Raw genomic sequence first — 25,332 nt, forward strand, 5'->3', positions numbered from 1 at the left:
CTAATTCAAATTGTCCAAACTATTATTAGTCTAATTGTATTACTATTTTTATAACCATTTTATTACTATTAAACTTTTACAATTTTTAAAACAAGCGATTGGCGTTTTTCACATTTGGCAATATCTGCAATATCAGTGACCCCCAGAAGGGCACTCACTGCACCCCTGGGTTTGCTCAGGATGACGGGAGCACACCCAGCTGCTCTAAAGCCATTCTGCACTCCCTGGGGTCTTCACTGAGCTCTCTCCTTTAAATTCACCATTTTCCACCCATATAACAAAGAAAATGATGAGCATTTTCCATCATCAGTTTCAGAAGGGAATGGCAGACAAGCCAGACTCCCTGAGTTTAATAAAGGAACAAGATGACAGCTGTCACTCCTCCAGCAGCAAAACGGGGGAGAAAACTCAAATTTCAGCTTGATTTGTGATTTTAATGGCACCAGGACACGTCCCTAAAACCACTCCTGCCTCCAGCTCCAGGATGAACCTGCAGCAGCATTTCCAAAGCTTTGGTCCACCCTGCACTGAACCATCCCCATTTTCACTGTGCCCATCTCCTGAGATCACAAACTGACGAGCAGCTCTCCCAGAGAGGCCCTCAGGGATTTTCAGGGATTTTCCAAGACAGATTTCTATCAATAAAACCCTTTTTGTCCTTGGAAAGAGCAACCCAAGCCCACCTGTGGGAAAGGTCCCTGCCCATGCACAGCCACTCTGCAGCTCCTCCACAGCCTCCAGGCTGCTTAAAAATAGAATTTCTCCAGCAGAAGCTCCCCGGAGGCTGCTGCAGGAATTTCACATCAAAACCTACAGATTTAGAGATGTTCTGGGCTTTGCTGGAGCTGCTCTGTTGACTCAGCTAACAATTGTACGGATGTTCCAAGTGCCCTCTGTAGGAATGACAATCCCAGGCTGGGAAATGCAATTTTTCTTTCCTTTTCTTTTTTTTTTTTTAATTTCTTTTTTCTCCTCAGGCCGTGCTCTGCATTTACAGAATGAAACAATTTTTGCAGGGTTTTCTTTTCATTCTTAAATGAATGTCTCTCTGAGATGGGTAACAATGAGATGTGGTTGAAAAGCTTGGTGATTTTTTTTTTTGAGACTGATTTCGACAGCGAGGAGAAAAGGATGTTTAAAGTGGGGTTAGAGAATGGAACACTGACAGGGAATTTCCACCTGTTCTTATCACCCCTGTGAAACCTGGGATGGGAATAAACACCCACAGAACACAGGGAAGGAGCAAGAAAAGAGGAAAGAGAAGCCTGAAGGGATGGTGGGAAGTACCCAGGGTGAGCAGAGCTGTGATGGGGCTTCCCAAACCAACCCCAGCCTCCAAGGAGGCTGAGCTGACCTTGCAAGATGTTTCTTCCATATTAAACATTTTTTTCATATTAAACTTTTTTTATGTTAATTTTTTTCATATTAAACTGTCTTTTCTTTCATATTAAACCCCATTTCTATTCTAGGCTCTCTTTATCTCCCTTTTAAAGTGCCTTTATTTCCATTTTAATACAGTGCTCTTTATTTCCATTTTATCCCAACCAAAAAAGCTTTCCTTGCTTTCACCCTTCCCATTCCTCCTCTTTGGAGCTGTGAGGGGCTCAGATCCCAACCTGGGCTCCCATTTCCAAGCCCAGGGTGGGGAGAAGCCCCAGGAGGAGGAAGAGGAGGGAGAGCAGCACTTACCGGGGGCCCATCAGCACCAGGCATGCCAGGGAGACCAGGTTTGCCCAGAGGGCCCTAAAACCAAACACAAAATCAGTCAGAGCCTCCACAGCATCAGAGGGGAAAGTTCTTCTTTAAGTCCTGCAAGTTCTAGAGCTCTTGGAGGAAACTTTTCCTTCTTTAAATCCTGCTGGTTCCAGAGCTCTTGGGGGAAATTTCTCCCCCTTTAATTCCTGCTGATCCCAGAGCTCTTGGGGGAAACTTTTCCCCTTTTAAATCCTACAGGTTCCAGAGCTCTTGGGGGACATTCACCCCCTTTAAATCCTCCTGATCCCAGAGCCCTTGTAGGAAACTTTTCCTCCTTTAAATCCTGCTGGTCCCAGAGCTCTTGGGGGAAATTTCTCCCCCTTTAATTCCTGCTGATCCCAGAGCTCTTGGGGGAAAGTTTTCCTCCTTTAAATCCTGCAAGTTTTAGAGCTCTTGGAGGACACCTTTCGTCCTTTAAATCCTACAGGTTCCACAGCTCTTGGGGGAAATTCACCCCCTTTAAATCCTGCTGGTCTCAAAGCTCTTGGGTGAAATTTTCCTCCTTTAAATTCTGCAAGTTCTAGAGCTCTTGGAAGAAACTTTTCCCCTTTTAAATCCTCCTGGTTCCAGAGCTCTTGTAGGAAACTTTTCCTCCTTTAAATCCTGCTGGTCCCAGAGTTCTTGGGTGAAATTTTCCTCCTTTAAATTCTGCAAGTTCTAGAGCTCTTGGAGGAAACTTTTCCCCCTTAAATCCTGCTGGTTCCAGAGCTCTTGAGGTAAATTCACTCCCTTTAAATCCTTCTGATCCCAGAGCCCTTGGAGGAAACTTTTCTCATTTAAATCCTGCTCATTCCAGGGCTCATGGGGGAAAGTTCTCCCCCTTTAAACCCTGCTGGATCCAGAGCTCTTGGGGTAAATTCACCCCTTTAAATTCTGCTGGTCCCAGAGTCCTTGGGGGAAATTTTCCTCCTTTAAATCCCACTGGTTCCAGAGCTCTTGGGGTAAATTCACCCCCATTAAACCCTGCTGGTCCAAGGCCAGCACCAGCCCCATGTCAACAGCCAGAAAATCAGAGGCAGAGGGAAAGGATCCACGGGCTCTCCCCATTATCATCCCACTCAGACTCCCAAAACCCACAGGAAAAAAAATCAATTTTCAATCCTCTCCTCATGTTTTACCATAGGCTGCCTTCAAAATGTTTCTCCTCAGAGGGGAAATGAATGCAAATATGATGAATTAGAGGTGAACTGAGCTGGCCTGAGCTCTCCTCTGTCTGGAATGAGAGCATTAGACTTTCATGGCCACGGCTGCAAACAGATGTTGCACATGGGGCAAAGGAGCAGCTGAAGGAGCAAAATGCAAATCCACGGCTGAGGAAGGAGAACCCAGAGCTGAATTTCAACTCACTTTCTCTCCTGGGGGACCGATGGCGCCTTGTGGACCTGGAAGACCCTGTGAAAAACAAAAAAAAAATTAAAATTTAGGTCGTTAAGGAGTGAGTTATTCCTTCCAAATGCATCTTGGCTGTGCATTATTTTAGTGCATTATATCCCCAGCTCCATTCATTACCAAAATGTCTTGTGGGGGGCAATAAAATGTCAGGGATGCTCTGAGGAGCAGGATCCCCTGAGAGCCATGGGAAAAGCCTGGAGATGTGCATTGTTCACCAGGAACTGCACAGGGAATGTTAAACATCCCACAGGATGGGATTTGGCCACCTGGAGCTGCTCTGGCCGTGCCACAGCCAGGTGACAGCTGGGGGATCCCACTCTGGGAGGGTTTGCAGGAAGATTTTTTGGACTGGAAATGTTTCCTCAAGCCAAATCTCCCCAAATGCTGCTCCCCTTTCTGGTGCTGAATTCCCCCTGTTTTTTCCCAGCTGTGGAGAAGGAGATTTGTCCTTACCTGAGCCCCTGGGTTGCCCTGCTGTCCTGGGGGCCCTGGCTCGCCCTGAGGGCCCTGTGGGGACACAAGGGCAGGTGGGAAAGGTGAGATGGAAGCACAATTCCTGCATCTCCCCCCAGCTGAGTGCCTGCATTCCCACTGCTGGATACACCTGGGCTGGATCCACACCCTCCCACAGCTCCCTGAGCCCTCTCTGACCCTCCAAAAGCTCCTGAATCAGCTTTTCCCATAGGGAAAGGGAAGGGGGAAGTGATTTCCAGGCACATTGACTCCTCCCCAAGGATTTCCAGCCCAAAGGAGCTGAGCAAGGCTCTAACACCTCCTGGTCTGTGTAGACATGATATTTTCTGAAAAATCCCTTTGCCAGGATTTTTCTCCTGAGAAGCCTCAGAGGACAAGAAAAACAATAATTATCTGCTGCTGTGGAATGCAACAGGTGCATCTTTGATTGGTCCATGTTGGTTGTTTTTAATTAATGGCCAATCACAGTCAGCTGGCTTGGACTCTCTGAGAGTCATCAGCTTTTATTATCATTGATTTCTATTCCTTTCAAGCCTTCTGATGAAATCCTTTCTTCTGTTCTTTTAGTATAGTTTTAATATATCATTTTCTTTTAATACAAATAATACAATAATAAATCAGCCTTCTGAAACATGGAGTCAAGATTCTCATCCTGTGAACACCACCACAGGACTGCATTTATTCTCCAGGGAATCCATCCCATCCCATCCCATCCCATCCCATCCCATCCCATCCCATCCCATCCCATCCCATCCCATCCCATCCCAGTTTTTTCCCCTCTCTGTTTAATGTCTCTATTTTGATATTCATTAGCTCAGCACTCATCTCGAGGAAAATGTTTCATCTTTCATGGAGAAATAATGTGTCATTCCATCAGAAATTACAATAAATTAACATCCATTTACTGCAGGAAGATGTTCCTGGTGTTTTCCATGAGCTTTGATAGGAATCTAGACCAGGCTAAAAAGCAATTAGCAAATGTAATATAAGAGAATTTTGCATTTTGCCCTATAGAAAACCTGAACTGCCTGTAAAAATGTGCTGGGAGGACTTACCACATTCCCTTTGGGACCTGTTGGTCCATCCATGCCAGCCACACCCTTTGAAAGGATTTAAAAAACACAGCAGTAAGAAAATATCACATTATTTCACACCACAAATGCAGGGAAATTGCCATAAAAATAATAAAAATAAATCAAGAATTCCTTTGGACCAGGTGGAAAGGGAATAATTTCGTAAAGGTGTTTGGTAAAGCAGCAAATTCCATGAATCCAGGTGAATTTCTAAAGTAATTTTGGTGCTTTTCTCTTTGGTTTAACTAGTCTGGGAGGCACAGGCAGCATCAGGCTGAGGCAATCCTGGCTGGATTGCATCCCACAAGCATGGAATGGCAGAGGAAAAAGGGGAAAAATCCCTGACAGAGCTGTGCCAAAACAGAATTCACCTGGGACTGGCACTCCCTGAGCACCTTCACTGAGGGAGGAACATGGAGATGTCCCCCTGCCACCAGTTCAGAATCATGGGATTGTTCAGGTTGGAAAACACCTCTAAAATCATCAAAAATCATCAAACCCAGCATGAAGCCAGCCACATCCCCAGGTGCCACATCCACGTGGGCTTTGAGCCCTCCCAGGGATGTGGACTCCACATTCCCTGGGCACTGCTTGACAGTTCCTTCCAGGAAGAAATTTTCTCCCCTGGCACAATTTTCCTCTCATCCTGTTGCTTGTTGGGAAAAGGGCCTGATCCCCCTCCCCACAACCTCCTGCTTGTTATAGAGAATGAGATTTCCCTGAGCCTCCTTTTCTCCAGGATATTTATCCTGAGGGGTGCAACATCCCATCCATGGGAGATGAGGCAGTTTGGGAGCAAACCCTGAATCCTCATTAAACCCCCAGGAGCTCACAGCAAAGTTCTTCACATCCCAGGAGGGCTGAAAGGCCACAAAATGTTCCCCATTAAGCACTGACCCCTTGAGCTTTGGGGTTTTAAACTCTGGGATTCCAGAGGAGAAATGATTTATGGACAACCTCTGCATCAGCACTTCCAGGGATGAGATTTGCTAAATAAAATCCTATATGAAGGAGCTGCTTCAGATGAAGCACTGACCCCTTGAGCTTTGGGGTTGGGGTTTTAAGCTCTGGGATCCCGAAGCAGAAATGATTTAGGGACAGCCCCTGCATCAGCACTTCCAGGGATGAGATCTGCTAAATAAAATCCTACATGCTCTGGCCTGGAATATGAAGGAACTGCTTCAGATTAAGCAGTGACCCTTTGAGCTTTAAGGTTTGGGATCCCAGAGCAGCAGAGATTCAGGGACAGCCCCTGCATCAGCAGTTCCAGGGATGAGATCTGCTGGATAAAATCCCAAATGCTCTGGCCTGGAATACGAAGGAGCTGCTCCAGAGCCCTGAGGCAGCAGTTAATGGCAAAGGCTCTGTGTTAATCACTCCCATCCCTCCCCTCCAGCCTGAGCAAGGAGTTCATATTTACTCAGGTGGGGCAAATCTGCCCTGCACGGACGTGACACCACTGAGGATATGGGGAAAGCAGAGCCATGAGCTCCTTTTGGGACTCCACTGCTTCTCACTGCCCAGATGTGGCCAATTCTGCAGCTGGAGGCCGTGCTGGGATGGCTGAGGTTGGGATTTTGTCTGGAAGGTTCTGGAGCAGGGAACTCACCGGGGGCCCTGGGGGTCCTGGGGGTCCCTTGGGGCCCAGAAGTCCTCGGGGTCCCTGTGGGGGGAAAAACAGGGTGAGAATTCCCATCTGAGGATGAGCATCATGCTGGGCATGGACACAGCAGGGTTTGGAAGGACCTTGCAGGGATTGCAGCAGCTTCCCTGAGCTACAAACTGGGAGAGAAATCCTGTGGGCAGAGAGCCTTCAGTAAATAAATATAATATAATGGAATATAATGGAATATAATGGAATATAATGGAATATAATGGAATATAATGGAATATAATAAATGAATAAATAATAAATAATAGAATAAATATAAATATAAATAAATAATAATAAATAATAAATAGATATAAATAAATAACATAACATAATATAACATAGCATAATATAACATAATATAATCTATATAATATTATTATATTATATTTATTATATTATGATATATATATTATTATATTATATATATTATATATATTATATGTATATTATATTATATATATATATTATATGTTATTATTATTATTATTATTATTATTAATTATTATTATTATATAATTATTATATATTATTATTAATAATAATTATAATAACAATAATAATAATAATAATAATAATAATAATAGTAGTAGTAGTAGTAGAGGCATTTATTCCTTGGGTTGGAACAAATCCCCTTTGAAGCAATTAAAAAAAAAACAATTTAATCCTACTCCTGGATTACCCTGTAACCCACACTCTTTGCAGCCAAGTTATTCCATTCCTCATTTAAGCTCCTCTGTTGTTGCTGTGTTACCTGAGCACATAAATGCTTTTAAGAAGTTAATAAGCCATAAGTTATTGCTTGGACATGTGCTAAGGAGATAGCTGAGTTGATTAATCTTTCCCAGAAGTTAATCAGACATCTTGTCTATAATTTAGCTCCAGCGAGTCTGTAAATGCCAACCCTTCCCTCTCTGCCATGAACTGTGCCCAGCAATTGCCATCAATTAATCTCAGGCCACCACGCACAACCAAATCAGGGGTTTGGGAAGAAACGATGGAGAATGTTCTATTCACAACAGAGGAAATGCATTCAGGGTGAAATCAGCAGCCACACAGAAATCTGCAGGCAGCAGGAGCAGTCTGCATTGCCAATAAAGTGAGAAAAACTCAGTATTAGGGGCAAAATGCCTTTTCAGAGTATTTCATTGACAGCCTGTCTGTTTGTTTTGTTAGTGGGATTCTCCTTGAAAGCATTTCTGTGGCTTGGTCCAAAGGATTTGTCCAAGCCCAGTGAGATCTCCTTTATCCTTCCTGAGACCAGGAATTCCCAGCTCCTCCTGCAGCTGCTCTGCAGCGCGTGGGCTCCAAACACTGACAGAGAGCAGATTTAGGAACTCCTGTGCACTGGGAACAGGATATTGACCCCACTGAAGTCAGATAGAAAAGTGTCCCTGAGCTCAATCCTGCCAGGATTTCACCCTGAGGTTTATCAGGAGTCACTGACACTGGGGACAGTGGTGGAGATGCCACTGCCCTGAGATAAAACCCTGTTCTCACTGGGATTTCCTATGAACACTCACAAATAATGTATTTTATACCTATTTACCACACCTAATTTCTACCCCAGCCTGATTACCTCAATCCCAAAGCAGAGAGAAGGATACAGGCAGGAAAAATATTACATTAATCTAAGTTTTATATTTACAGTTATGATTTTTTTTGTGAGCAATCAATGAGACTTTTTCTTCATTAAAGAACCAAACCAAATCAAACAAACACCTTTGTGGGAGTGAAAACAAGGGGAAAACTATGAATGAAAATAAGCAAAGCAGAGTTGTTCCAGCACAGCCACTCTCATATTGTCCATGTGGAGCTTCAAGCTGAGCTCAACCCTTGCAGGATCTCAGGGCAAAGCTGCCCCATGAGAGCCCCAAAAATTCCTTTTTCCACCCCAAATCCACAGAAAGGGGAGGGGGATACTCACAGGTTCTCCAGGGAGACCCCGGGGTCCAACTTCTCCATCATCTCCCTGGGCAGCAGCAGAGGCACGGAGAGAAGCAGCAAGAGACAGAAAAAAATCCACATTTAATTCAGTTTTGTCCTTTTTAAATAATATTCCCATAGAAAAGCAGTTTCTCTGCAGGACTGGCAGGGTTTCCATGCCTTGGAAGCCTGAGGACTAAAACTGAGTTTACCAAAGACTAGAAAGACCTGAGGATCCTTCAGAATCCTTGCTGATGTTTAGAAAAGTGGATTTTGCCACCAGACAAGGGGCTGCAGACACAGCTCAGGGCAGGGGAGCCAACAACCACAAGATTTGAGACCAAACTGAATAACAAGGCAGGGTTATAAACTGAAGAACAAGGGGATGGGGTTTAGGCAAATCAGAGCTCCTCAGATAAACCAGAAGCTGCAGAAGGGTCACCCTGTAACCACACTCTGCAGCCAAGTCATTCCAGCTGGGAATTCATGAAGGATGACCTGGTAACACCAATGGATCATCCCAAAAATCCCTCCAGATTGAGATTTTACCATGGACAACCCACACAGCTCAGCAAGGCTGGGAAGGTTTCCATAAATGTACATTTTGAAGGCTTTGGGTCCTCCAGCGTGAGGATTTCTGCTCTCCTGGTGTTTTCCTTCCACTCCTGCCCCTCTCTACTAGAACTTGGCACTGCTGAAATTGTTGGGATGGGAGCATCACATAGAATAAGAAAAACACAGCGGGAGAATTGGAATTCCTGCAAATTGTTGGAAATCCCAGCCCAGCCCCTCCTGGAGCCTTTGGAGTGGAAGGAAAGGGATGGGAGCACTCACTGAGAGCTCACTTTAATCTCAGCCCCTTTCTGAAGTGAGGGAAACTCTGGGATTTGTATGGATGGGGCTCCTTCCCTGCCATGGAGGGAGGAAAATCGTTCCTGATTGATGGGCAGCTTTAACTGCCTGCCCAAATATTCCACAGCCTCCTTTGTGTGATGCAGAGAGGGCTGAGGAATTAAAATGAAATGTTACAGGGTTACAGGAATAGGAGCATCACATGGAATAAGGAAAACATGGCAGGGGAATTTCCTCCCTCCTCTCCCATGTCTGCTGGGATAAAACCCCAAAATGATCAAATGGTGCTTCCCCTGAGTTATTTTTCACCCCAAACCTGAGGAAACCAAGCCCTTGGAAACCTTCCTCCAGTGCTCATCACTCCCTGCTCTGCTCCCAGTCCTGCCCTCCTGGAATTTTCTTTTTCCCTTTGGGATTCTGACTCTCCTCCTTCCCCCTCCAGCTCTGCTCTGCTCAACCTCAGAGCATTTTACAGCCACAATTAATTAACCAACCCTCCCCAGGTTGTGGAGAGTGATTATCTGAGCTTTGCAGGGACACAAAGTGGGAAGAAAACACCATGGAAGGGGATGAGAGCTGGGAAATCCACCATGCTCCTCAGGTTAGAACCACACACCAGCATTTTTAAGCTCTCTCCTTAAATCAGAGCTGGGATCACTTAGTCTGGGCTTTGCTAAACATCTTCTGGCTGAAGGAGAAGTGAACAATTCAATCTTTGATTCCTGCCTCTGTCTGGAACTTCTGCTCCCCAAATCTCTCTGCAATCCTCTGGATTCCAGAAATTCAGAAGCCATCATTTCCTCTGGATTTCAGAAATTCAGAAGCCATCATTTCAGAAGTCAACATTTCCTCTGGATTTCAGAAATTCAGAAGCCATCATTTGCTCACTGTGAGCAATAATTTTCTCCCTGTGCTGTTTTCTTTCCCTTTAACAAAACCTGACTTTCCTGACCACATCTTTAGGCCAAATTCCCCTTTCCACTTCCATCCACATCTCCCTTGCCCCGCTTCCCTCCCAGGGAAGGCTCAGGGACAGGGAGCTCCTGCCTGATGCTGCCCCTGCTCCTTGTTCCCAGGTTTTCCTTAGGAATTCCCAATCCCAGGCACACTTACCCTCTCCCCATCCTCTCCAGGAGCCCCTGGGGGGCCGTGGGGGCCTGGCTCTCCCTGCAAAAAAAGCAGAAAATGCTGCAGAGGAGGTGCAAACCCTCTGGCAATGGAAACCACCAGGGAATGGGGATGAACCAAGGCATGGATTTGAATTTTCTGTCTGTGCTGGAGGTCCCTGGGCCCTCAGAGCTGCCACTCTCTCTGCTCCAGGGAGGAGAGGGACATCCTGCCAAAAAACCCACTTTCCTCCATTTTTTAAATTATAAATTGTAATTTCAAGCAATTCCCAGCCCGTGCAACAGCAGTTTTTGCCTCTTGCTTTGGATTTTCAGGCTGCACTGCATTAAGGTGATTTTTTCCACCCCATCCCAATCTGGAGCAGCCCCAGGAGGATCCTGCAGAGGGATTTTGCAGCTCTCTGGAATGTGAGGGCGCTGTGACATCCCACAGGCTCTTTCATCCTCTCCTGTGCCTCATCCCAGTCCCTCCCAGCCTCCTCCTCCTCCTCCCACAAGAGGAAGAACACTCACCCTGTTTCCCTTCTCACCAGGCAAACCAGCCAAGCCATCAAAGCCTCGGTCACCCTGAAAGCAAAACCAGTCAAAAACACATTTTAAACCAGTTTCAAACCATTTCAAACACATTTCCAGCTGTATTTGAGCACCCTTCCTGTTTATTTCCTTTCTGTGTCGAGGAACAATGGATTTTCTCCCTCAGACATTCAGCCTTCCATCAGACCAAGGATGATTTCAAAGTTATGGATTAAAACAAAGGAAAAAAAACCCAAAAAACACCTCCAAGTCTGTAGTAGTTTTGGTTTGTTAATTTGAGATTTTGTTAATTTGGAGATTTTCTTTGATGGTGTATTAATGAGGGTGGTGGGTTTTAGTGTTGGTTAATTATTAGTGTATTTACTTTTTGTTGTAAGGTAGGATAGGAGAAAGGTAAAGTAGGTTTAAAACTTAAACGGTATAAAGAAAAATTTATTAACAGTAACTAAAAGAGAGAGTAATGACAATTAGGATAAAATTAGGGTAAAATTTGAAATTTGTTATTATCTCATGTAAAAACCACCACAGTGTCATTTGGAGCTAAACTCTTCCCTCTTCCCCCAGCTGAAATGATTTTCCATGTGAATTTCCAGCACAGCAGCTTCTTCCCTGCTTGATAATTCTGGCAGATCGCAGGAGAATGAAGGGATTTTGTCTCCAATAAAAAATTATAGTGAGGATTAAAATTCCTCACCATTTCCTCACCTGCTTAAGAGGTGGTTTTTGGTGCTTCTACTCTAGAGACTTCCCAGCCACTTGTTCTGTTTGTTTTTTGTAATTGGGATTCTGAAGTGTTTGCTCTACAACTGCAGCATATTTCATCCAGCAGTTGAAAAAAGTGGCATTAAAAAAAAACCCAAAAAACAGGAAAAGAAAAGGGAAAATTGCTATTCTGCCTTCCAGGAGTGTGTTTAACTTCCCTCCCTTAACCTCCGTGTTCCATGAAGACTTTTTGTCTTCACAGGAACCTCTGGACCAGCTCACAACCTCATCCAGGCAAGCTGGGCTCCTTCTCCATGGGTCCCTCAGCTCATTCCTGCTGAAGGGAAGGTGCAAATTCCCCAAATCCATAAAAACCTGGCCCTACCTTTGGTCCTGTCTGGCCTGGCATCCCCCGGGCACCGTCACTGCCAGCTCGTCCCTGCAACACAGAACACCAAAGTCAAATCCAGAGGGTAACACAGAACCACAACTGGGTTTAGCTAAGCCAGAGAGAGGGTTTATTTAAGCCAGGCAGCTCCTCCTGGTGAGGGAAAAATCCCTGTTTTGTGTTTGAAACAACATCCTGGGGTCAATAAGAGGTGGGAGATGAATGGCAGCAAAGCCACTTCACTACATGGGCCATGGTCGTTGGTTTTATGTGAAAAAATAAAATCTCCCAGCACATTTGAAGAGATGCTAATGATGATGGCTGCAAATTAAAATGAGAGTTTCTGTTTCCAGGAAGGCAGAAGTGGGTCACACACGAGATTTGCTCGTTCCTTCCTCTGGCAAGTTGAGTAATGGCGAGCCAGAGGGTGGTGTGAAATAAAAATCAGAATTAGGGGTGGAAACAGAGCAGGATTTACACCTGATCCATTCTTGGGACTGGGTTCTGCCAGGAGTGGGGACTCCAAGCCAGTTCAAAGCATTTGTGCAGCTGCAACCCCAACACCAGGGAGCCAAAAAACCCCCAGGATAAAAGAGTGGGATGAGCAGCTTTGAATTCCCCCCACACTGGATTTTAACTCCCATCCTTCTTTGTGTCCTCCCAGATTTTAACTCCTGTCCTGGTTTCTGTCCTCCCAGATTTTAATTCTCCTCCTCATTTCTGTCCTCCCAGTTTTCAACTCCCATCCTCCCAAACTTTAACTCTCCTCCTCATGTGTGTCCTCACAGATTCCAACTCCCATTTCCATTCATGTCCCAAATTTTAACTCCCATTCTCATTTGTGTCCTCCCAAATTTTAACTCCCATCTTTGTGCCCTCCCAGATTTAACTCCCATCCTGGTTTCTGTCCTCTCAAACTTTAACTCTCCTCCTCATTTGTGTCCTCCCCGATTTCAACCCCTATCCTTCTCTCCTCTGAGATTTAACTCCTATCCTGGTGTCCTCCCAGATTTAACTCCAATTCTGGTTTCTGTCCTCCCAAACTTTAACTCTCCTCCTCATTTGTGTCCCAAATTTTAACTCCCATCCTTGTCAGATTTTAACTCCCATCCTGATTTCTGTCCTCCCAAATTTTAACTCTCCTCCCAGATTTCAGCTCCCAAATTTGTGTCCTCCCAAATTTCAACTCCCAGCCTTCTCTCCTCTGAGATTTTAACTCCTATCCTGGTGTCCTCCCAGATTTTGACTCCCATCCTCGTGCCCTTCCAGATTTAGCTTCCACCCTGATTTTTACCCTCCCAGATTTAACTCCCACCCTGATTTTTACCCTCCCAAATTTTCACTCTCATCCTGGTTTGTGTCCCCCAGGATGGCCGAGCTCAGCCTGGCCGCCGGCCGGCTCTTGCGCAACGCCCTCGGTGCAGAGGAATGGGAGGAATTGTTTGGCAGCAGGAGCAGTTTCCAGCAGGAATTGCAGCTCCTGCCTGCTCAGCACAGCTGCCAGGACACTCACCCTGCGGCCTGGCTTCCCTGCAGGACCGGGAGGACCTTGGATGCCTCGTGGACCCTGCAAGGAATCAAGGAGAGAGGAGGAAATGTCACCTCAAGGAAGAAATGTCACCTCAAAACCCAGAGATCAGTGCCCACTTCAGGCCCTGCTGGGGCTCTCAGGGCCACCAGGGCTCCAAAATGAATCCCTGGAGCAGAGCCTGTGGTTCCAAACACACAGGGAAGGAGCTGAGCATCTCCAGGCAGGAATTGGAGGTGTTTATCCATGGGGAAGCTTTGGCAAGCAGGTGGTGGAGATGCATCCCATAATTCACTTCCCTTGCCATCAGAAAATGGGAACTTTCCCTCAGTGCAGGATTTAAGGCTTGGAAGAACAATATCCTGAGCATTAGTGATTTCTCCACACTTCAAATTATCTTTTATGTGCAAGACTCCTCCGTGGGTGTTCTTCCAGAGTTTTACACTGCTGGCTTCAAACCATGTCCAGAGCCTGCACTCAGACACTTGGAGGGACATTTCCATGCCAAACACATGTTCCCACAGCCTCCTGCTCCCAGCTGGCACGGGGTGACTGAATCCCTGCTGCCCAACAGCCTCTCAGGCAGGACTGGCTGCTCCAGCCTCGTTTCTCCATCTCCCCCAGTTCCACACTCACCTGAGGTCCCATTTCTCCAGCTTCTCCCTTCAGTCCTCCACTGCCTGGGGGTCCCTTTGGACAGAGAAGAGGATTTATTAGATTTTTGCTCCAAGAGAGCCAGAGAAGAAGATTTCACATTAAGGAAAGGCCATTCATGGATCCAGAGCCCACAGGGAGCTGGAGCTGCTGGGTTGGCTCCATCCTCACCAATTCCATCACTCCCCAGCTCCATTCCCTCATCTTCATCCTCACCAAATCCATTACTCCTCAGTTCCATGCCCCCAGTTCCATCTCCCAATTCCATCCCACCAATTCCATCCCTTATCATTTCCATCCCCCAGTTCCACCCCCCCATTTCCATCCAACCATTTCCATCCAACCATTTCCATCCCCCAGTTCCATCTCCCCAATTCCATCCCCCCAATACCATTATTCCCCATTTCCATTCCCCAATTCCATCATTCCTCATTTCTATCCCCCCAATTCTTCCCCAATTCCATCCCACAGTTCCATCACTCCCCATTTCCATCTCCCCAGTTCTATCTCCCAATTCCATCCCATCATTTCCACCCCCACAATTCCATCAACCCCCATTTCCATCCCCCAATTCCATCCCACCATTTCCATCCCCCAATACCATTATTCCCCATTTCCGTTCCCAATTCCATCATTCCTCATTTCATCCCCCAATTCTTCCCTAATTCCATCCCCCAGTTCTATCTCCCAATTCCATCCCATCATTTCCACCCCCACAATTCCATCAACCCCCATTTCCATCCCCCAATTCCATCCCACCATTCCCATCCCCTCAATTCCATAATTTCCCATTTCCACCCCTCCAATTCCATCCCCCCATTTCCATCACCCCAATTCCATCACTCCCCATTTCCATCACCCCAATTCCATCACTCCCCAATTCCGTCTCCCATTTCCATCCCCTCATTTCCCTCACTCACCATCGGGCCCGGCCGCCCCGTCAGCCCCATGGGTCCCGCAGGTCCCCTCAGCGCCAGCTGCAACAGAAGGACAAACAGGGCTCACCTTGTGACAAAGCCACCCCTGGGCCACAGCCACAGCTCTCCCCACACCCACAAACCCCTGGAGCAACATCCACATCCCCAGGGAATCGCAGATTCCATCCCACCCACAACGGGCAAGCAGCTTCTCCTGGCCCAGATTTGCTGTGCCCCATCCCTGGTGGGGTCCAAGGCCAGGCTGGGACACTTGGAGCCACCTGGGGTCATGGAAAGTGTCCCTGCCCATGGAAGAGCTTGGAATGAGATGGGCTTTAAGCTCCCTCCCACCCCAAAGCATTCTGTTATTCTATGAAAGCCCCTGGACTGTCCATGAATCTGCTGAGAGGACATAAATATTTATGGCCCCACTTCAATTCAAGAGAAATTTTTTTCTTTATTGTCCTGGTGGTTCAATTTTAGAGGAATTTTTCCCTTTTTTTCTTTGGTTAACATGCTCCAAACTGAGCTCCAATTCAAACTGAACACAGGGGGCTTTTAGCTCCATAATTAAGGAGTCGTGTTAACCATGCATCAACCCAGTAATTTCCACGGTGGGAAATGGAGCTGGGCCATGCTTTAAAACATCCCTCAGACAATTTGTTCCCTCGTGACAATCCAACACTTCCAAAGAGTTGTAATTATCTGTGTACTCCAGTAATTAAAATCTACCCAGTGACTGAGCTTGGAAAGGCAGAAATATTGCACAAATGCTGGGTTCTGTGGCATCTTTTTACAACACCCCATTAAAAGGGAGATGCTGTGAACCACTGCTGGCTGCAACTACATTCAGTGCCTAATGAAAGCCAAATTTTAAGGGGATAAATCAACCTAATAATGCAATTAACAGCAGTGATAATGAGAAAAACAAACCCAAAATAGGAAAAGGTTGTGCTTGCTGCAGGACCCTGTTTTCCAATCCTGTAGTTCCATACAAAAATGACATTTATTTCCCTTCCTGCATCATGGTTTTCAGCCAAAATGCTGAAGTTCATGAAAAAATTGATTTTTGTCCTTTCTAGAAATATTCACCTTTTCATCCATAGTCCAAAAGTTACCCAGGGTTTATTTGAGTATTAAATTTTTTCCCCCAAACATGAACATTTAAATAAAAAGGGACTTTGAATGAGGGGAGGGAGACTATTTATTTTTTGGTAAATCACAATTTTCAGCAGGGAGAAGAAAAAATAAAAGAACAAAAGCAGAGAGCTGGAGAAAGCAGATGCTTCTCATGAAGCATTTCTCAGGTCAAACCCTCTATTTCCCAGGAAAATAAAATGCTGATGGAAAAACGCTGGGCAGGCTGGAAATTAAGACTGACAAGGTAACACCAGGAACATAATCCAGGATATTATTGGCAGCACAAGGTTAATGGACAGGAAAATGCAGTGGCTGGGAGGATCAGGACTCTGCCTGAATCTGTAAAAATTCCAATCCAGCTCCTTTGGAAAAGGATGGAAAGCAGAAAACTCCCAGTTAAGGCAAACACCTCATTAAAAACCCACCAGGGGCAGGTGCTACCCATGGGGGGAGATCCCAATGGATTTTATCCCATATAAAGGTGAAATAAATGGAATTTTTAGCTTACTTTATCCCCAAAAATTCTGTTTTAAAATCTGCAGACAGCTCAGAGCGACAAAGCAGCTCCAGCCACACATCCCAGCTGCAGCCAGATGTGGGTTCTGGAGCTGTCCCCAGATAAAACAGCCCCAAAGCTGTGTCCCTTTGGGAACTGCCACCCTAAAAGCTGTTCTCCTTCATGGTGTGTCTGCAGCAGAATTGGGTCCCTTTGGGGCAAACAGAGCAGTTTGGGGACTCTGGGGTTCCCAATCTCTGGTTTTTAACATCAGCACTCAGGAAAGCTCCCATGAGCACCCAGGGGAGAACAATTTCAGAGCTCCACTGGCTAAAAATGCAGTTTTATTTTGAAGAGATGAGTGCAGAGCCTTTCCCACTGAGGTGTCCATCCAGGCAGGGAGCAGGAGCTGGGCTGGGAATGTGCCAATCTTGTTTCACCAGCGAGCCAGGGATGATTATTTGGACATCAATCAATGATGTCATCCAGGGAAAGAAATGTTCCAGGGATGGTCACCATGTATTCCCAAATAAATATATGAAATTACAAATCTGCCTGGTGAGATTCTGGGAGCAGCTTCTATCGGTGACATTGGTTTCATTATGAGGATTTACTGGGGGGAAAATCATACAAAAATAAAAAAATGCTTGGAGCACAGCTGCTTATAGGGACCCTCAAAATAAAAATATGCCAAGGTCAGCAGGTCTCCCAGAGATCTGCAGGAAATTAAAGCCAGCTTTGCATCAACTGGTGGTTAATAAAACCCAAATCATGCAGGTGCAACCCCGTGGCAGGTGAGAGGTTCTACCAGCAGCACTGGGGACTGTTGAGGATTTTGGGGAGGTTGAGGAGTTTTTGTAAGATAATGGCCACATTCAGCTCCAGATTTAACTCCCACCCTGATTTTTACCCTCCCAAATTTTCACAATCCTGCCTGCTTGTACTAATGGATAATGGACATTGTTCACAAAAAATGGACAATGGACATGTTCAGAAATGGGGTCGGTACATCCTTGAGAAAGATACAAGAAGAAGAATCATCAAGACTCAGCAAGTTTGTCAGCAAGTTTGAGAAAGTGAGAGAAAAGAGAAGCAATGGATAGGCCAGATGACCACAGCAAGATGCGTGAAAAATTGAAAGATCCAATCAGCATTCTATATTAGATGTGTGAACAGCTAGGATTAACCAATCATGTATTAGCTAGAGATGTGTGGACAGCAGACACTTATTATAAATTTAGCTCTTTTGGGGATAATAAATCTGGCTTCAGTGGATCACATTGATCATGGTGTGATGTCCCATTCCTGATCCTCACACCGCGCAGGGGCCGAGCGTGGTCACAGAGGTGTGAGAGGTTCATTGTGCCATTGCAGGGAGCCGTGGCAGGCACTGCAGCTGGCAGCACTCACCCTGGCCTGCTGCAGGATGGCCTGGGCCTGCGCCTCCTGTGCTGACACCATGGGTCCCTTGGAGCCGGCGTCGCCTCCGCCGCTGAAGCGGAACTGGGGGAACAAGGTGGGGACAAAGCAGGTCACAGCTCTGTCCCTGCAGCCTGAGCAGCTCTGTTCAGCATGACTGCCCTGAGCCCATCCCAGTCTATCCCAGTCTATCCCGGTCCATCCCATCCCATCCCATGCCCTCCCAGTCCATCCCATCCCATCCCATCCCATCCCATCCCATCCCATCCCATCCCATCCCATCCCATCCCATCCCATCCCATCCCATCCCATCAACTCCATGGCTTGTCCTGTGCAGAGCCAGGAGTTGGACTCAATAATCCCGATGGGTCCCTTCCACCTTGGGATATTCCATGATTTTTTATCATTATCCATCACTTCTGAAAATTTTAACCTGTGTCTGCGCTTTTGACTAATGAAGGAGCTCCAGTGCTTTGCAAAAAGTCAATTTACAACAGGAACCATCTAAATCCATCTTTTCCCTCAAGGAAAACACGTCCTTGGGGTAAAGGAGATGGGAGATTTCTGCAAGAAGGGGCATTTAACAGCAGCAAAACCAAGAAACCTGACTGATTTTAATCCTTTTTTGGTTCTGTTTGTACTCACAGGCAGCATTAGCATTGTCCCTGGTGGTCCTGGCAATCCATCAGCTCCTGGGAGACCTGGGCGCCCAGGTGGGCCCTGAAAGAGGAAGAAATGAAAATAAACTTCTAAATATCATTTTGGTTCTGTCCATACACTAACAGCTGTGGTTATGTCAGGATACTGTCATGACAGGGATTGAGTTAGTGGGAATTCCAATTTTTCTTCAATTTTCTTAATTCCCTCCTGTTCCATCTTGCCCCTGCTGTTTCCAGGGTCTGCCTTGTGCAGTTTTGGAGGAATCCAAGTCCCTGCCATGCTCCAAGATAACAGAATCAATGTTTAGAGTTGGATCTGTTAAAATCTATTAAAAAGCCCCCCAAAACAGATGAAACTTCCTAACTCAGTGACAGAGAAATGGAGGGAGATAAATTCATTCCTGCATGTGTTCAATCAGCTGGGTCATTTTATTTTTCTCTGTTATTTTTTTTTTAATTTTTATTATTTTAGTCCTTTGAGGCTCCTTCCATTGGAATGGAGTGATCCTGTCAGGGGCTGTAAATCAGCCCAAATCCATGGATCTCCACAGAGAGAAGGATCTTTAACTGGCACTAAAGCAACGAGTGGGCAGTCAAATATCCATTGATGAAGCCATAAAAAATCAAATTTGGCCAATTTTCCCTGGCAAAAAGTTGAAGTTAACCCAAATTTCCTCCTCATTCCACTGATCCCATATGCAAATTAGAGTGACATCAATGTGTGTGGCTAATTGCAATTTTCACAGCAGTTTAAGGCAACAGGGATTTGACCACATCCCAGCAAGGCCAAAAAAGCCCCAGAGCTCATTTTGTGGCCAGCAGGTTGGGATTGAGGACTTGGCCACTCCTTTAGTTAGGAAACACCAACAATAAATCAATTTATAGAGAGCTGACTCTCTTGGGAGGGCAAGCAATGAATATTTTTGTAGTTCTTGCTCTCCTCAACCTGCCTGCAGGTTTAGACCTAAGAAAAAAATGTAAATACAAATCTTAGGCAGGGGGACACCAAAAAGCCAGGAAGTCCTAAGGCCACCCTACAAAGGAGGTGGATAAAGGTGGGAAGGCCAAATAGGCAACAAAGTGCCTAAAAATCAGAATATTTGAATAAAACAACCCAACAGAGCACCAAACCAAAGGATCTGGTGCTTTATCCTTGCCCCACACCCTTCCAGCAGGATCTCCCCACCCCACATCTCTCTGCTCCCTCTTCTTCCATGTCCAACTTCACAATTCTCTCCTTCCCTCCCCTTAAAACAAACCCAAACCACTCAGGCTGAGGCTCCCAGCAGGAATCAGAGCCCAACCCTGGTGGGGTGAGGAGCTGCCCCAGCCTGGCCAGGGCTGTGCTGTCCCCAGCAGGGCTGGCCCTGTCCCAGCCCCATGAGGACAAGGCCTGCATTAACAACAAGGCCCCGCCATGCGCGGCCTGGATGAACAGCAAGGCCCCGCCATGACTGGCCTGGATTAACAACAACGCTGCTCCCAGGGCTGGAGCAGCAGGAAAACACCAGGGAAAATCCCAGCAGTGCCCAGGAGTAGCTGCAGAACTCTCCAGAACATCCATTTCTCCAGGCAGGCTTGACATCCACAATTTGCTGAGCCTGGCCCACACCAGGGCCCTCAACCCCACTGAGAGCCCATCCCACACCCTTCTATTGGAGCAGAAATGGCACAAATCATTTAGGCCAGGCTTGTTTTGTATGATAAACCTTCTTTTCTCTCCCTCTCCTCCTATAACTCCAGCCCTGCCTATGGTGGAGCAGGGCTGAGCTTGTTTATCTCTCCTGACAAGTGTTGATGCAGTGCTTTTATCCATAAATGCCTCTTTTTGTTTCAGGCTGGGTGTGGGAGGTCTTTTCCTGGTGGAATGGACCAGCAGAGGGGGGTGAGCAATGAAACACAGGAAAATCAACCCCATAAAGCACTTTGGAAATTTAAATTCATGAATGCCTGGAAGAAATGCAGCCTGCCAGGGGCTGGGTGTAAATCTGTGTGCCTCTCCTTATGGAAATGGGGATTTGCTGAAATACAGCAGCCAGGCATGGATGGGGACTGCAACTTGCATTTGAAATGCAAACCCTGGGGTAACATTGCCATGGAAGGGTTAAACTGAAACCTGGGGGTGTCTGTGTGGAGGGTGCTGAGCCTCAGCATTCACCAAGTGTGTCTCTCTCTCCCTGGCTGGTTGAAAATCAGAAAATTTTGGTCAGAAAATTACATAATAGGAGATGTTTATGGCACTTTTGGGGGTCTCTGAGTTAAGGGAGCATTTGGGAAAAGCAGCACTGGAAGCACTCAGGAGCCTCAGCATTCACCATCTCTCCCTGGTTGTTTTTCAGTCCTGGTCAGAAAATTACATCATAGGAGATGTTTATGGCACTTTTGGAGGTCTCTGAGTTAAGGGAGCATTTGGAAAAAGCACCACCCTGGAAGCAATCAGAAGCCAAATCAGGATTTTTAGTAATGCCTTTTAGGGATCCTGTTGCACTTTTGAGGTGCCAAACTGTGCTCAGGGGAGTGATTCCCTTGGGATTCAGTGACTGATGGCTTTGGAAGGTAAAGATATTTTGTGATGAGTCCCAGAGCACCCAGACACCCAAATTTCCAACCAAACCCAGGGTGGGTGAGGGCACTGCAGTTTGCTCCAATGCTGCAGCTCACCCCCTTCCAAACAACACATTTTCCCACTTCCTTCCTCCCAGTCTGGAGCCCCCATGGAACAGCTCCCTGCTCTCCTCAGTGCCATATTTCCTCCTTCCCACTGCTGCCTAAGTCATCCCAAAGCATCCTGAGCCCTCTGGAGCCTCCCACACCCAGGCTGCTCCTCAGCTCTGCTGCTGACACAAACTCCTCTGTGCCTCCTGATCGTGCAAGAAGCTTTAAATAAATAAAGCAAATAAAGCTCTTTCTTCTTCTTTTTTTTTTTTTTTTTTTACAATGAATAAACCAGAGCTAAATGAGTGTTGGCCAATATTAACAGAGCTGACTATTGTTGGGCTGTTAATTCATTGCACCTGCCTGAGAGCAGATAAAAAATCTCTTTATCAGATGCAGGCAGAGGGAATGTTCCTCACTGTACCCAGGGAAGGGTCATGTAAATTCATGAGCCACACTCTCAGGGTTAATAATAAACAAATTAAAAGAGGAGCTGCTCTAATTGAAAAGGAGGGTTTTAATACAGTTGCAGTGAGTTCATCACTTCTCTCTGCACCCTATGCTGGGTTACACTCTGCTCTGGACACTGCTGCAGCCTGTCCTAGAATGCAAATTATTCCTCTCAGAGTGGCTGCTGCTGCTGCTTGGCTCTGCAGGGCTGTTCCAGAGGAGCTTGGCCAGCAAATATCTGCATCTGCCTGGACACATGACAGGAGGAGTGTCCCCTGTCCCCAGGGCCAGCATCCAGCCTGCCAGGAATGCAGCAGGAGAAGGGACAGCTGAGCATCAATGATGGAGACAGGGATGAGGCCACAGGGAAAACAGCACCTTGGGAATATTCAAAATTCAAATGAGGATTTTTAGGGCTTGCCCTTGACCACTGAGAGTTGCAAACCAAGACAGGGATGAAGCTACAGGGGAAAACAGCACCCTGGAATTATTCAGAAGCGAAAAAAGGATTTTTGGGGCTTGCCCTGGACCCCTGAGAGATGCAAACCAAGACAGGGATGATGCCACAGGGAAAACAGCACCCTGGGAATATTCAAAATTTAAATGAGGATTTTTAGGGTTTGCTCTGGACCACTCACTGAGAGATGCAAACTGAGACAGGGAAGAGGCCGCAGGGAAAACAGCACCCTGGGAATATTCAGAAGCCAAATGAGGATTTTTAGGGCTCGCCCTAAAAATGAGAGATGAAAACCAAGACAGGCAGGGAAAAACAGCACCCTGGAAATATTCAAAATCCATACGAGGAATTTTAGGGGACCACTGAGAGATGCAAACCAAGAAAGGGATGAGGCCACAGGGAAAAACAGCACTCTGAAAATACTCAGAAGCCAAAAAAGGATTTTTGGAGCTTGCCCTGGACCACTGAGAGATGCAAACCACGCCCAGCTCACCCCCTCTCTGTGAACCCAGGCTGCAGAGCTCCTGTGTGGGCACAGTGCAGGGCCACAAGGGTTAAGCCAGGCCCAGGAGCCCCCAGGGCTGAGCCTGGATTGATTTCTGAGCTGGCAGGCAGAGATGGATGGTGCTCAGGCAGGGCCCCTCGTCCTCAATCATGTCCCAGGCACCAGAAATGGGATTTGTGCTCCATCAGCAGCAGTGCAATGCAGGGGAGGGTCCTCCCAGCACTGCTCCAGGGGAAAAGGGGCAGTGCAGCAACCACAGGGACCAAGGAGGCAACAAAGAACCTGACCTAAAACAAAGGCAGTGCCCAGGCTGGGGACGGTGCCATGGGAATGCCCCAGCACCTGCCCTGCCCTGTATCCCACCATGAACTCCTTTGGGAGCTGCTCTCACAGTATAAACGGGATTTTAACAGGATTTTAATAGGATTTTAACAGGATTTGAAGGCTCCAGGGATACCCCACAGCCCCACCAACCCACCCAAACTCCAGCCAAGAGGAGAAAGCCACGGGCACTCACCCTCTCCCCTGGGTCACCCATCAAGCCCACGGGTCCAGTTGGTCCTGGAGGTCCTGGAAGGCCCTGGCAGAGAAAAGGGGGGAAAAAAAACCTAAGCCACGAAAGAAAATATGTTATTATTTGTAGCAGGTTTCTAGGAGCAGCAGGAAAAGCTCTCTGTTTATTTTTTGCACCACAAAATCCACCCCAAAGCTCTCCCTGTGCACGTGTGTGGCAGATGGGAGCAGCAGAGCCCAAGGAGCAGGGGGAAAATGCCACTTACTGCTGGGCCTTCAGGACCTGGGGGGCCTTCCACCAGCATTCCCTGAGCAAGAGGAAGGAAAAAAACAGGATTAGACACATCCACAAAGTCATTTTGTCCACAGGGAAATGCCCAGTGCTTGAGCTGGTCCTAAATATTTCAGCTCTTGCTGCTGCTTGGAGACATCCCAGAGCTGGAGGGTTTGCACTTCTTCTGGATGACTTCTTCCAGAGGTGCAGAGGATCATGGAAAAGCCAAATAATGTGTAATTAAATCCCAAATAATGTGTAATTAAATCCCAAATAATGTGTTATTAAATCCCAGCCCTCACTCCCAGCATCAGCCCCAGCACAGCATCACCTTCCCCAGCATCACCTTCCCCTTCTCCCTTTGCTCAGAGCCAGGGGAAAAGCAAATCCTGGACTTTGTCCAGCCTTGGTGGTGCTGGAGCTTGAGGAATAAAGCTTTTCCTAGCCCTAAAGAGCTTAACAAGAAGTTAGCAATCAAGCTGCAAGGTGGTTTTTAAGTGATTTTTTCCAGCAGGCTGCACGCTGTGATTTCCTCTGTGAACGTAGGAAATCGCTGTGTGGGAAAAATTCTGGGATATTGTTACTGCAACCTCCTCAATCTAAATATTTTGTCATCACTTTAGATCAGATCTATCATGCACTCAGGAAAATTAAGGTTTGGGTTGTTTTTTTCTCTCATGAGTATGTTAAAGTCGGAAAAAAACTCCCAATCCACCTGGAAATGTTTTTCAGGGGAATGGTTTGGGAAGAGCTCTGTCCCTTCTATCTCTGAGATAAAGCAGCTCAGGTGGAGTCAGCAATTCCCAGCTCACCTGTGGCAAACAGGGACATTTTTCCTAAGGGATGGAATCCTGTAAAAATCTATGGATGAGCAGCAGGAGCTGCTTTGGGGTCACCCTAAATTGTTCTCAGGCTCTGGTGCCAAAATCCTCAGCTGACCCCACTCCAGCCGAGCTGAACGAATCTGAAATGTCTGCAGGAAAATCCAGGCATTCCTGCCCCAAAAACCACACTCCCATAGCCCAGAGCAGCAAAAAATAACCCAAAGCAGCCTGCCATGACCCAGCCCTGCTTCCATCAGGGCTTCTGTACCAAAAAATGCACGGCCAGCTCTGTTCTCTGCCTTTCCTGGTGCCCACACTCATTGCTACGGCATTTCAAATCTCGCAGCTGGATGTGAGGGGGAATTTGCTGCTGCCACCACAGAAAGGGCTCTGCAGCTCCTCACCAGGGAGGAATTCAGGTCATGGTCGTGTCCATTGCAGCTGCAGCCATGGAAATGTTTCACTGGGTGGGAATTAGAGGTGAGTTCCACACGCCTGTCCTCAGGGAAAGCCCAGAGATCACAGCTCATGGACACCCCAAAATGATGGATTTTGGGTGGATCTTCTTGAGAGCAAAGCATATAGACACTCCAAAATGATGGATTTTGGATGGATCTTCTTGAGATCCCAGCATAAGGACACCTCAAAACCCATCCTTCTTGAGATCTCATCATATGGAAAACCCAAAATCCATCCTTGTTGAGATCCCAGCATATGGACGCCCCAAAATCCCTTCCAGCATCCAGACACTTCAAAATTATGGATTTTGGATGGATCTTCTTGAGGTCTCAGCATATGAACAAACCAAAACCCATCCTTGTTGAGCTCCCAGCATATGGACACCCCAAAACCCATTCTCCTTGAGATCCCAGCATATGGACACCCCCAAACCTATCCTTTGTGGAGATCCCAGCATATGGACACCCCAAAATCCATCCCAGCATATAGACACTTCAAAATGATGGAT

The 25,332-nt window shown here is 46.6% G+C and overlaps 1 protein-coding gene across 4 annotated transcripts in view; it reads right to left on the reverse strand.

Annotated features, from left to right (window-relative positions):
• Window positions 1–25,332, reverse strand: part of COL5A1 (collagen type V alpha 1 chain) — a 148,324-nt gene that overhangs the window by 46,627 nt on the left and 76,365 nt on the right. For all 4 annotated transcript variants that reach the window (XM_064727571.1, XM_064727570.1, XM_064727572.1 and 1 more), the window contains 16 exons: window positions 23,534–23,575; window positions 23,272–23,334; window positions 18,674–18,748; window positions 18,020–18,112; window positions 14,977–15,033; window positions 14,039–14,092; window positions 13,388–13,441; window positions 11,872–11,925; window positions 10,764–10,817; window positions 10,237–10,290; window positions 8,273–8,317; window positions 6,304–6,357; window positions 4,677–4,721; window positions 3,601–3,654; window positions 3,103–3,147; window positions 1,690–1,743 (listed from right to left, as the gene is read on the reverse strand). In XM_064727571.1, coding sequence (XP_064583641.1) covers window positions 1,690–1,743; window positions 3,103–3,147; window positions 3,601–3,654; window positions 4,677–4,721; window positions 6,304–6,357; window positions 8,273–8,317; window positions 10,237–10,290; window positions 10,764–10,817; window positions 11,872–11,925; window positions 13,388–13,441; window positions 14,039–14,092; window positions 14,977–15,033; window positions 18,020–18,112; window positions 18,674–18,748; window positions 23,272–23,334; window positions 23,534–23,575 — 897 coding nt within the window. The remainder of the gene's footprint in view (window positions 1–1,689; window positions 1,744–3,102; window positions 3,148–3,600; window positions 3,655–4,676; window positions 4,722–6,303; window positions 6,358–8,272; window positions 8,318–10,236; window positions 10,291–10,763; window positions 10,818–11,871; window positions 11,926–13,387; window positions 13,442–14,038; window positions 14,093–14,976; window positions 15,034–18,019; window positions 18,113–18,673; window positions 18,749–23,271; window positions 23,335–23,533; window positions 23,576–25,332) is intronic.

The sequence above is a fragment of the Zonotrichia leucophrys genome, chromosome 17, assembly GCF_028769735.1.
Source record: "Zonotrichia leucophrys gambelii isolate GWCS_2022_RI chromosome 17, RI_Zleu_2.0, whole genome shotgun sequence".
NCBI classification, from domain to species: domain Eukaryota; kingdom Metazoa; phylum Chordata; class Aves; order Passeriformes; family Passerellidae; genus Zonotrichia; species Zonotrichia leucophrys.